The following is a 13,544-nucleotide window of genomic DNA, read 5'->3' as shown; positions in this document are numbered from 1 at the left end:
ACTGACTACAGTGCAGAAGGAACTATAGAGAGAAAGCAGCTAATGGGTACAAAGCAGCTTTCCAAAAATACTGGTCTACAACCCCGATGATTTCCTGTTTGGAAGGGATGCTGGGGCTTGTAGTCCAACGCATCTAGATGGCACCAATTGGGAAGGACTGATTTAATGTTAATGAATAAAACTTAGGTCTGAGATTAAAGTCTCTCTCTCTCTCTCTCTCTCTCTCACTCACACACACACACACACACACGTACGTTATCACCGTAAGTGCACAAATATGAAAAGAATAAGGCAACTTACTTAAAGCTTCTTTTAGTAATACAATGGTTTCCTCTGGATACACATTTCGGTCCTCCCAGATTTTAAAAATCCTTTCTATAGATTTGGAGACAGATGGATCTCTGCAAAAGACATACAGAAACACAGATTTTGTTGGTGTTGCATAAATCCGCCCTCTATGCACATACAAAGATGCCAGAACTCAAGAGGGGCAGATTTTATTTTTATTTTTAAAAGATGGATCCCACCTTACCATCGCTTTCAAGACTGAAAGCAACACAAATGTCGCCCAGGTCACCCGGCACAAACATTTTGATAAACTGCCCAAGGTGGGGACAGTCACCAGCACAGATTCTGGCAAATGACTAAAATACAAACAGCTGGGTCTTTTCCATGGCACAAAGCCCAGAAAAAAATAATTATGAGCCTACCAAGAGGTGCCAGACCAGGGCTCCTCAATAATAATAATAATACATTTGTTATCCGCCTCTCCCTCTAGATCAAGGCGGGGTACAACACAAACACCATAAAATACATATAACTAATTAAAACATTTAAAACTAATACATTATTAAAAGCAGCACATTATTAAAAGGCATCTTAAAATTCAACTGGGTAGGCCTGCCAGAAGAGATCCATCATTATAGCGTGCTTAAATTCAGAAAGACTGTTTTGTTGGCAGATCGCTCCCGGCAGGCCATTCCACAGTCTGGGAGTGGCAAAAGAGAAGGTCCTCTGGGTAATGGTTGTCAGCCTAGTCTTTGCTGACTGAAGTAGATTCTTCCCAGAGGACCTGAGTGTGCGGGGCGGATTGTACGGGAGAAGGCGATCCCGCAGGTAGCCTGGACCCAAACCATGTACGGCTTTAAAGGTAATAAGCAACACTTTCTACTTCGCCTGGAAACTGTGCATTTCCAAACTGCTTTCCCTAAACTTCAAAGTGGCAAAAAACAAAACTCAATCTAAGTATTGCAACTGACCAGCATACACTTCTACTGACTGAAGAGCAACAGATTCTGCAAACTAGGAGAAGAGCAGCCGGGTGCTCTCCTCTGTTATTTGGCTCTCCTGTTCTTGCTTCTTAAATCCTGACTTGACAAGCAGGCTTTGGTTCCCCTGTGTACCAATTCCACAGGTGCCACAGGGGTTTCGGAAGAGTACACTCCCCCAAATCCTCTACTCTGGAGGACTATTAAGACACACCAGCCTTAGCCTCGATTTAATCTCACAATGCAATTGCAACTCATGGCTCACTACTAAATGAGATCTAGCTGCCATGAAAAATGAACTGCAGTAGATAGCTTTCCCCCAGCCTGGTGTCGTCCAGATGTTCTGAATTTCAGCTCCCATCAGCCCCAGCCAGCAAGGCCCAAGACCAGGAACCCTGGGAGTTGTAGTCCAAAACATCTGGAAAGCAGCAGGCTGAGGGAGCTTGGAAAAGGACAATGTTTACTATTTTTAAATGTTGTAAACCGCCCAGAGAGCTTCGGCTGTGGGGCGGTATATAAATGTAATTAAATAAATAAATAAACTAAACTCATGCGAAGACTGGAGCATTTCCCCCACAGAACGTGTCTTAACAGGGTCAGGTTTTAGAGTGTTCTTTAGAAAATGACGATTCAGTTCAGACAACTCGTTTCTCAATGGGGGTTTTAGAACGCTACGGAGGAGTTTTTACACTACCGTGGAGTTTTCTGGCTGGAAAACTCCACGCAGCGGTGGAGTTTTTTTGGAAAACACTCCATGCTGAATATCCATGCTGTGCAGAGGAGAGTTCCTGCACAGCCGTTGTGTTGAGTGGATGTTTCCCACTGGCTTCAGAGTTCCCTGACAAGAGTGGCGAAAAGAGCGAGTGCTGTTCTAGGAGAGCAGCAATGCCTGATGGGATACCATCGGGAGGACCCAGGGAGGAGAGAGGGTGGAGGAACTGTCAATCAAACGTCACGATGGATTTTACTCAACTCCACGGAAGCCCACAGTCACACAACGGTGGAGTTAGAACATGCTGCATGGGGAGGACCCCCTAGAAACTCAGCACTGTGTTGACTAACGTGTTGCCTGAACTGAGCTTATGACTGAGGTGGGGAGACCAAACTGGAGCCTTCCCAAACCTGCAGCGCTCCAATGCTCTGGACTCCAACTCCCTGCATTTCTGGCCAAGGAAGATGGGTTTTGTAGTCCAAAACATCTGGGGAGCACACCAAGTTGGGGAATGCTGACTAAGTGGGTAGAAGTTATAAACATCAAGGAAATGAAATTATCCTCTCTCTCTCTCTCTCTCTCTCTCTCTCTCTCTAATACTAGGAATCAAACATTTATGAGGAAATTCACTAGCAACAGTTCAGGATGGACAAGGCATGAGTATCACACAACATCATTGGCCTGTGGAATTCCTTGTCACAGGATACCGTGGTGATCACTAGAATTAGGCAGCACTGAAAAAGATAGATTATAGGTAGAGGTCCTCAAACCCATGGGTTCTCCTGCTTTGCCTGTGAGCTGACCTACGTTGGAGACAAAAAGCTGGAGTGCATAGAGCTTTAGGTCTGCTGCAGGAACTTTAGTGTTTGGGTATAAATAGGGCTGCTGCAAAGTTTAAATGGTTAAATAGATATTTAAAAAACAACTTGATTACAAAAAAAAGTGCCTTTGCTAATCAGGCAGAAGGCAAAAGATTTTAGAATGCAAGTACTTATCACAATTGTGAACGGCAGTCACCATCCTTAAGAGGCATTCCCCCCCTTCTCTCTCGCATAGGAAGGCATGCCTCTTCTAAGATTATGCATACTATGACACGTGCGCATGACATTCCGAAAGCAAAGAAAGAACAAAACATTGCAGGCTTTAAGTGTCCACAGAAAACTTAAAACCCCACCATGAGAAATAGTGGCGCTTGTCAACAATGTTAACTCTACTCAGTCGAGCTACACTTGAAACATGAGATACTTTCCTGAGAAAAGCCAAAAAACCTCCCTAAGAACAGTTTGTAACAGCCTTGCCCAACCTGGTGCCCTCCAGACTTTTGGACTACAACTTCCAGCATTCCTGGCCATTGGATATTTTGTCTGGGGCTGATGGGGGTTGAAGTCCAAACAGCTGGCAAGAGCCAGGGTGGGGAAAGGAGATTGACAGCAAGAATTCTACCACGGGCTCAAAATGAGAGGCTTCCCTTGCTTTTGCGAAATTCGCTCAAACATAAAACGTGAACGGAAGTCAACTACATTTCACAAACAACCAAAAGCCAGTGAGGGAGCCGGCAGTGAATCTTCTGAGGGATCCTAATTGGACCGAGACCTGCATTTAAGCCTCATGAGGCCCATCTAATGCAAGCCCAGGCTTAATTCACAAAGGAAGAAAAAGGGACGGGTTCTTTCGAGACACAAAGCTTTCCCTCCGAGGAGCAAACTCCGAGTGAAGATCTACCTTGATCTTCGTCACGGAGCCTGGGCCCAGTGCTCTTCAACATTTTTATTAACGATTTGGACGAGGAGGTGCAGGGAACGCTTATCAAATTTGCAGATGACACAAAATTGGGTGGGATAGCTAATACCCCGGAAGACAGAAGCAAACTTCAAAGTGATCTTGATAGGCTGAAGCTCTGGGCTGAAAACAACAGGATGAAATTGAATAGGGATAAATGCCAAGTTCTACATCTAGGAAATAGAAACCAAATGCACAGTTACAAGATGGGGGATACTTGGCTCAGAAATTCTACAAACAAGAAGGATCTTGGAATTGTTGTAGATCACAAGCTGAATATGAGCCAACAGTGCGATATGGCTGCAAGAAAGGCAAATGCTATTTTGGGCTGCATTAATAGAAGTAGAGCTTCCAAATCACGTGAGGTACTGGTTCCTCTCTATTCGGCCCTGGTTAGGCCTCATCTAGAGCATTGTGTCCAGTTCTGGGCTCCACAATTCAAGAAGGACGCAGACAAGCTGGAGCATGTTCAGAGGAGGGCAAGGAGGATGATCAGGGGTCTGGAAACAAAGCCCTATGAAGAGAGACTGAAAGAACTGGGCATGTTTAGCCTGGAGAAGAGAAGATTGAAGGGAGACATGATAGCACTCTTCAAATACTTAAACGGTTGTCACACAGAGGAGGGCCAGGATCTCTTCTCGATCCTCCCAGGGTGCAGGACGCAGAATAACGGGCTCAAGTTAAAGGAAGCCAGATTCCAGCTGGACGTCAGGAAAAACTTCCTGACTTTTAGAGCAGTACGACAATGGAATCAGTTACCTAGGGAGGTGGTGGGCTCTCCCACACTAGAGGCCTTCAAGAAGCAGCTGGACAGCAACCTGTCAGGGATGCTTTAGGGTGGATTCCTGCATTGAGCAGGGGGTTGGACTCGATGGTCTTGTAGGCCCCTTCCAACTCGGCTATTCTATGATTCTAACCTGCCTGCACACTTCTTCCTGGACTGGTAAGGAGCAAAGACAAACAAACAAATGAGAGACACACCACAATGCAACGTTGTACGACAAATGTGGTAAATCAGTAACTTACTTCACCAAAGCGGCGGCTTCAGGAAGCACTTCAGCAAACGTGTCCCGGAACACAATGGCGTTTTTCCTTTTGCAGTTCTGTATGACGTCGTTGGCCAGGTAAAAAAGGTTCAGCCGATGAGGAAAGGCAGCTAGAGAGAACAGGAGACACCAGTCAATGCACAAAGTCCTGAGCCACAGACCAGCAGGGCCAATCTGGCAGCTAGGGAGAACAGAAGTCGCAACGAAGCCTGCTTTACAGACAGAGGGTTTGGTTCAGCCACAGCACCCCAGGGAGTTTTGCTTGAGCAAAGTAGAAGCGAAGATGTTGGGAAGAAGGCTCTCTAGGCAGCCTCAGCCTGAGCGGGGGCAGCTCAACGACCTCCCATCTAGTAGGAAGCACAGATCATTTTCGGAGAGCTGACGGCTCCTTGGATGGCTGATTCAGACTCTCATCTCAGTTTTACAGTTGCACATCATCAGGAAAAGCAGATGACTTCCCATCGCTGTCTGCCACCAAAGCTGTTCATACTGAAATAATTTGCATTGCGTCCAGTTCTATTCAGCTCAATGAGACTCTGCAGCCCATGCTCCTATTTACATTTTAAATCCTCCTCCGCCCCAGCAAGTCAGAGCCAACAATGAGATTTAACAAGCTCTTATTCCCGCCCTCCCCCCCCCCCCCCCCCGATATCTATATCCTGCAACTGCACAGGCCAAAGTGCTCAACCGGAGCAGGCTTTAGATATCAAAACATGCAACAGAAAACCAACTTGGGAGTAACTGGAGGATTTAAAACGAATCCACATGTGAGAAGGAGGTCCCGCTTATCCTTTCCTACACAGAAGCATCCTGCCATAGGTGTGGAGGATGGGAGCTTCAAACTGGACAGCATCCACCATCCACAGCCCCTGGGTGGGGTCTTTGCTGTTCTACCCCGGAAAGACACGATCAGGAAATCCATTCTCTCAGGAGACCAGCCTGACAGTAGTCAGGAAATGTAGGGCCTGAACACTGAGGAGCACCTTTCGCAACCAGGGACCTTCCACAGGTGTCGAACTACGACTCCCGTGACTTCCAGACAGCATGGCCAATGGCTAGAGGGCCAGGATCTCTTCTCGATCCTCCCAGAGTGCAGGACACGGAATAACGGGCTCAAATTAAAGGAAGCCAGATTCCAGCTGGACATCAGGAAAAACTTCCTGACTGTTAGAGCAGTACAACAATGGAATCAGTTACCTAGGGAGGTTGTGGGCTCTCCCACACTAGAGGCCTTCAAGAGGCTGGACAACCATCTGTCAGGGATGGTTTAGGGTGGATTCCTGCATTGAGCAGGGGGTTGGACTCGATGGCCTTGTAGGCCCCTTCCAACTCTGCTATTCTATGATTCTATTCTGGCTGGGAATTATGGGAGTTGCAGTCAAACTCAGCCAGAGGATGCCAGGTTGGGGACGGGTGATTTATTTAATTTATTTATTTATTGCATTTATGTACCGCCCCATAGCCGAAGCTCTCTGGGCGGTTTACAAAAGTTTAAAACAGCAAACATTAAAAACAGATATACAAAATTTTTAAAAAACATAAGCATAAAAGCAACAGTATCCTTGTGAAAACAGCTATTCTGGGGTCAGTTAGAAACGAACAAACTCAGCCCATGTTGTTAACTGCCTGGGAGAAGAGAAAGGTCTTGACCTGGCGCCGAAAAGATAACAATGTTGGCACCAGGCGAGCCTCGTCGGGGAGATCATTCCATAATTGGGGGGGCCACCACTGAAAAGGTCCTCTCCCTTGCTGCCATCCTCAGAGCTTCTCTGATTTAGGGCTGCATAGGCTACAACCAGCCTCTTCAAGAGTCTCCAAAATGCCCAAGGAAGCCAGGGCAGATATTGGGATAGCTGCTGATGGGTTGTGGACAGCTTAGGAAGCCTGCAAGGACTTCCCTCATACCAAGTCAGCCCATTGGTCCATCTAGCCCTGTAATGTCTATGCAGACTGGCAGTGGCTCGCCAGTGGCTCAAAAGAAATCCGCCTTCACTCTGTTTGGGATCCTTCAGCTAGGGAGTGCAAGTATTTTTAGAAGACGTCTGACAGCAGACCTAATATTTAGTAACCCCACTTCCAAAGGGAGGTGAAACGGTGGAGGGAGGGTGCGATTTGCAAGGGGCAAGTAGGTGAGGCTACTTAATCCTCTCTCTCCCAGCACGCCTGTGGCTTCTCTGCAGCTGGGTGGCTATATGCTACAGAGTGGGGAAAGACAGAGGCAGGCAAAGGGTTACGGGGCTGCTGACCGTCGTATATCCTGCCAAGCTGCACAACGGAGAAGCTGTCTGCCGCAACTCCAGGTGTGCTGGCAACTATGTAGCATCACCCTCACAGGTGAAGATCTCCCATGTTTCCCCAGCGATGAGGGCGCACCTCCTTCACTTCCCAAACCGCCATCCGCACACTAGCTGCTGCCACCTGCGTCAGCTGACACTTTCAAGGGCAGCTCCAAGTGCATCCTGGGGTGGATGCAATGGCTTCCAAATATATAAGCATGACAATCACGTCTTGTTTCTGAAGAGCAATCACCAGCACTGATTTAAGCCAGGTGCTCAACAGATCGGTACGGTGCAACAGAATCCGGTAGTAGTGGGAACAGAGGGCAGACAGCCGGAGAAAGCGCTTCGCCCGTACAAACCCTGACAAAGTGAGCGCTGCTGCGCGGACATTTCTGGTGGGCCCCGTGTGTATTGTTTCAGAGGGGAGCGACGAGAAACAATTGTTTGTTGTGGGCCCAGATCTAGTTACAGTAACAGAAGAAGCAGGCTAAAATGCTGCGTAAAGCACTTGAAATGTGATACGAGTTTGCGCCCGTAGCTTTCAGAACTAGTCGGCTTTCTCTCTCGCACACGGAACGCATGCAAAACGGCACCGTAAAACGGTCTTGGGTTTAGACACCTGAGTAGCAAATGGAGCAGCGGCATCCACCACAGTATTATTAAGCATCGCAATGCAATGGAAACCACTCTAGCCATTCCAAAAACATTAGAGATCTTCCCTATTAAATCACTTAATGCCAGCCCATTCATTCTCTCTCTCTCTCTCTCTCTCTCTCTCTCTCTCACACACACACACACACACACACACACACACACACACACAGCCTCCAAGTCTAAAGGCAAACCAACCAGATCACCTAATGCCAAACCTAGGAAGAAATTTCCTACCGTCACATGCCTGCGCTCTTAGCCAGGCACAGGGAACGAAAGAAATAGTCCTCCAACTCATGGCCTTAACTACTCATCAGCACACTTTAGGCATCTCTTTGTGCAATCTCTTTAAAGCAAACTTGCCTAAGTTCACAGAGGTCCCAAAGACCATTACAAAAATGCCCCAGGCCTACCAATGAAGAGAACTCAGCAAGCTGCCTTATATGAGCTCAGACCATTGGGTTATCTCTCTTCTCCAGTAACATCTAGGAAAGGGTTGAATGGGCTGAATTCTCAAATGGCCCTTGAGTTTTCTTGCAAGATATATATATAAAAAAACCCCGACCCATCCCAGAATTCCCAGTTAGTGACGCGCATGAATGGATGAACGAGATTCCCACTGTCCCTACCTACTATCTAGCGAAACCACAGCCAAGGGGATATACTGGGTCAGAGTATTTGCCTCTTTAAGCCCAGCATTGTCAACGCTGACTGGCAACAGCTCCAGGGTCTCAAGCAGAGAAAGTTCCTCCAAGCCACACCTGCTACAGGTATCCTTTACCGAGAGATGTCAGAGGTTGGACCAGGGGACATTACACCACGCCATGGATGGGCCCTGTCGTCAGTGCTGCCTGCAGGTTTTTGAGGGCCCTCAGTGAGTCTACCTTCGTAAAATTAACTCTCGGTGTGATTTTAAGGCAGCTTTAAAGACTAGCCTTTTCCGGCAGGCCTATCCAGAGCAATGTAAAATCATGAATTTTTAAGATGTGTTGATTCCTGTTCTAATGTTGTTTCCCGCCTCGATCCAAAGGGAGAGGCGGGTAAGAAATAAATATTATTATTATTATTATTATTATTATTATTATTATTATTATTATCATCATCTTCTCACCTCCATTGTCATCAGCTCGCATTGCTCCTCATCACTGTTATCACTAACTTCCTGGACAAGTACTGAGTGCTCCCCTTCACACTACCACCATAGTCTAGGCCCAAGCAAGAGGTAGGCTAACAAGCAGATCAACGGTAATGACGAGTATCAACTCCAGGGGCCCAACGATGTCTAGCCTTGACGCTGGCACGGTCTACCACTGAGAAATAGTTCCTTACCAAAGTAAATTTGCCCACAATTTCAATTCACAAGGAAACCCCAGTTCTGCAAGAGTTTCATTCTGAGCTACAGATACAACTGAAGGAGATGCAGAACTTCATCGTGAGCGTAGATGTGTGTAGCACCGAGATGCTAAAATGCTTAATAATAATAATAATAACAATAATAATTTTTAAAAAATATTTCTGATCCAACGAGAGGCAGGGAACAACAGCAAGTTGTTACAAGATGAGGGATACTTGGCTCAGCAATACTACAAATGAGAAGGATCTTGGAATTGTTGTAGATTGCAAGCTGAATATGAGCCAACAGTGCGATACGGCTGCAAGAAAGGCAAATGCTATTTTGGGTTGCATTAATAGAAGTAGAGCTTCCAAATCACGGGAGGTACTGGTTCCTCTCTATTCGGCCCTGGTTAAGCCTCATCTAGAGTATTGCGTCCACTTCTGGGCTCCACAATTCAAGAAGGACGCAGACAAGCTGGAGCGTGTTCAGAGGAGGGCAACCAGGATGATCAGGGGTCTGGAAACAAAGCCCTATGAAGAGAGACTGGAAGAACTGGGCATGTTTAGCCTGGAGAAGAGAAGATTGAGGGGAGACATGATAGCACTCTTCAAATACTTAAAAGGTTGTCCCACGGAGGAGGGCCAGGATCTCTTCTCGATCCTCCCAGAGTGCAGGACACGGAATAATGGGCTCAAGTGACAGGAAGCCAGATTCCAGCTGGACATCAGGAAAAACTTCCTGACTGTTAGAGCGGTACGACAATGGAATCAGTTAACTAGGGAGGTTGTGGGCTCTCCCACACTAGAGGCATTCAAGAGGCAGCTGGACAACCATCTGTCAGGGATGCTGACAGGGATGGATTCCTGCATTGAGCCGGGGGTTGGACTCAATGGCCTTGTAGGCCCCTTCCAACTCTGCTATTCTACGATTCTAATTATAAAATACTGATTTAAAACATAGTGTTAAAACAACCTAAAAAACATCCTAAAAGGAACGGGTGAACAGAACATCAGATTTCTCATAGCAAAAGGGAATAAAGATGTATCAGGAAGAGAGGCACTAGTCACACATGTCTTTCTGTCCATCTAGAAAGGTATCTCTGTTAAGAGGCCCAGCTTCAAGGCTATATGTGCCTGCACCGACGAAAGAGTGAAATATTAAAAACTTAAGAGCGGTGGCAGATCAGCATTCTGTTCCCACAGTGGCCAAACACCTGGTCACAGGAAACCCACATGCAGGACAGGAGTGCAACAGCACCCTCCTGCCCATGTTCCCCAGCAACTGGTGTCTACAGGCTTACTGCCTCTGATCCTGGAGGTAGCATAGGGCCATCAGGACTAGTAGCCATCGACAGCCTTCTCCTCTATGAATTCATTTAATCCCCTTTTAAAGCCATCCAAATTGTAACCTTTCCTTGTACAGAAGAAACGGGGCCGTCTTTTTTGCGTGTGCACTTTTTCCAGCTCTAAAATATCCCTTTTCAGTTGCAGCAGACAGAATTGTACACAGTATTCCAAGTGTGGCCATGCCCCAGATGTGTGGAAAGGCGTTGAGATATGTTCCATTTATTTTCTAATGATCCCTAGCAAGGAATTTGTCTTCATAGCCACTGCACGCTGGATCAAGGTTTTCACAGAGCAATCGATCATGACCCCAAGATCCCTTTCCGGGTCAAGTTACCTTGGAGTTCCTTCACTGTGAACCCTTCTCTTGAAAAAATCCAACTTTAAATCACTAAAAAACCAACTCTAAATCACTGCAACCGTTATAGACACTTAAAGACAATATGATTAGAAAGCTTCGACTGTGGAGCAGTATAGAGATGATGACGACAATACATGGGTTGTTTTTCTAAACAAGGAATACAAAACATTTGTCTCCAGAGGGAAACCATTTGACTTCGAACTACTACCCCGCTTCAAACTTGTAGCTCAATGACATGGTGTCAGAAATTCTGGATTAAAAACTCTGTCTAGCTGTTGCAAGACCATACCAAAGGGATTGGAGGTAGCACGTGGCTATGTGCCGCCTCCAGGAACGGAGGCAGTAAGCCTGTGTGCACCAGTTGCTGGGGAACATGGGCGGGAGGGTGCTGTTGCACCTGTGTCCTGCTTGTGGGTTTCGGGTCAAAAGCGGGTCGGCCCCTGTGTGAACAGAGTGCTGGACTAGATGGACCCGTGGTCTGATCCAGCAGGGCCTTCCTCCTGGTAGCCCCTGCCAAAGGAAGTGAGGCAGGTGGCTACCAGGAGCAGGGCCTTCTCTGCTATGGCACCCCGGCTGTGGAATGAGCTCCCTAAGGAGGTTCGCCTGGCACCTACACTATATTCTTTCAGATGCCAGGCGAAGACCTTTTTATTCTCCCAGTATTTTAACAGTTTATAAATTTAATTTTAACTTTGCTGTTTTAAATTTGTATTTTAAAATTGTATTTCTGCACTGCTGCTGATATTATTATTATTATTATTATTATTATTTATTTATTTATATAGCACCATCAATGTACATGGTGCTGTACAGATTACACAGTCAATAGCAAGACCCTGCCGCATAGGCTTACAATCTAATAAAGTTGTAGTAAACAATAAGGAGGGAAAGAAAATGCAAACAGGCACAGGGAAGTGTAAACAGGCACTGGGTAGGGTGAAGCTAAACAGTATAGAGTCAGAACAAACTCAATATTTAAAAGCTATAGGGAACAGAAAGGTTTTCAGCTGAATTTTGAAAGCTGTGATTGAGTTTGTAGTTCTCAAGTGTTCTGGAAGAGCGTTCCAGGCGTAAGGGGCAGCAGAAGAAAAAGGACGAAGCCGAGTAAGGGAAGTAGAGGTCCTTGGGCAGGCGAGAAGCATGGCATCAGAGGAGCGGAGAGCACGAGCGGGGCGATAGTGTGAGATGAGAGAGGAGAGGTAGGCAGGAGCTAGACCGTGAAAAGCTTTGAAGGTCAACAGGAGAAGTTTGTATTGGATTCTGGAGTGAATTGGAAGCCAATGAAGAGATTTCAAAAGTGGAGTGACATGGTCAGAGCGGCGGGCCAAGAAGATGATCTTAGCGGCAGAGTGGTGGACAGAGACCAGCGGACTGATGTGAGACGAAGGAAGGCCAGAGAGAAGAAGGTTGCAGTAGTCCAACCGAGAGATGACCAGTGCGTGAACGAGAGTCTTGGCAGAAGAGACAGACAAAAATGGTTGGATCCTGGCAATATTATACAGGAAGAAACGACAGGATTTAGCTACTGCCTCAATATGAGGAATAAAGGAGAGCGAGAAATCAAATATAAAGCCATTTTATCCTGGTTGTGTTTTTTATATTGTATTTTATATCGTGTCTTTATACTGTTTGTTTTATATTTCGAATGTTGCTTTTTTTAATTTGTGTGAACCGCCCAGAGAGCTTCGGCTATCGGGTGGTATAAAAATGAAATAAATAAATAAATAAAATTACGACGACAACAGCTTGGCCCCACTCACGACACCAGCAGGGCTGGCTGTTTGCAAAGGCGCAAAGCTAGCGGTGTCACTAGCAGCTGCCCCACGGGGACTGGACGGAGAAGAGGCTCTTCTGACCTCACAAAAAAGGGGGAGCCTGCAGCAAGAGCCTATTTGCTTGAAAAGGGGGGCGGGGGCGGTGTCCATCTCTGCTATCATTCACAGGATCGAGCCTTCAGAAAGGCAGAACAGAACTGGCCCAACTTCTCAGTATGTATCACGGGGTACAATGTACCAGGCGCTGATTCATTAAGGAGCAAGTTCAAAGGAAGGCAATAGGCCTGGAAAGCAAGTCCTATGAGGGACGGTTAAAAGAGCTGGCTGTTTGTAGAGAACTCCGGCTTTTGGGGGGTTTAGAAACGCAGTAAATAAATAAATAGGCTAGAGAAGCCAAAATTAAAGAGGGATGTGATATCTGAAGGGCCGTGAAGCAAAAGGCGGAGGAGACTTATTTTATTGATTCAATATGTTTGTATCCTGCCCTTCTTCCACTTCTAGAAAACTGGGCTTCTAACAACACAAAATGCCCAAACAACTACAACGTCAAAATATAAACATCCTTAAAAGCACAGTATATTAAAGCACAATAAAACAGCACTGACAACTCTCACTAGGAGCGCACTGAAACAACGTGATTCCAAACACCCGGACAAGTGAAAATGCCTTTTCCTAGCCTCTGCTATTGGTGGGACAAGCAAGGCATCCGCCCCAAGCTACCATCAATCGTAAGGCATGGGTGGGTGGACAAAGATCACAAGCTGAATATGAGCCAACGGTGCGATAGGGCTGCAAGAAAGGCAAATGCTATTTTGGGCTGCATTAATAGAAGTATAGCTTCCAAATCACGTGAGGTACTGGTTCCTCTCTATTCGGCCCTGGTTAGGCCTCATCTAGAGTATTGCGTCCAGTTCTGGGCTCCACAATTCAAGAAGGACGCAGACAAGCTGGAGCGTGTTCAGAGGAGGGCAACCAGGATGATCAGGGGTCTGGA

At 46.5% G+C, this 13,544-nt stretch overlaps 1 protein-coding gene across 1 annotated transcript in view; it reads right to left on the bottom strand.

Annotated features, from left to right (window-relative positions):
* The window catches only part of RPRD2 (regulation of nuclear pre-mRNA domain containing 2), a 49,184-nt gene that overhangs the window by 18,909 nt on the left and 16,731 nt on the right, over positions 1 to 13,544 (bottom strand). Inside the window, 2 exon segments of the mRNA XM_063145709.1 lie at positions 301 to 401; positions 4,786 to 4,915. Of these exon segments, the coding sequence (XP_063001779.1) occupies positions 301 to 401; positions 4,786 to 4,915 (231 nt within the window).

This window comes from Elgaria multicarinata, chromosome 21 (genome assembly GCF_023053635.1).
Source record: "Elgaria multicarinata webbii isolate HBS135686 ecotype San Diego chromosome 21, rElgMul1.1.pri, whole genome shotgun sequence".
NCBI classification, from domain to species: domain Eukaryota; kingdom Metazoa; phylum Chordata; class Lepidosauria; order Squamata; family Anguidae; genus Elgaria; species Elgaria multicarinata.
Note: the sequence above shows the minus strand (reverse complement) of the source record. Positions and strands in the feature narration are given on the sequence as shown.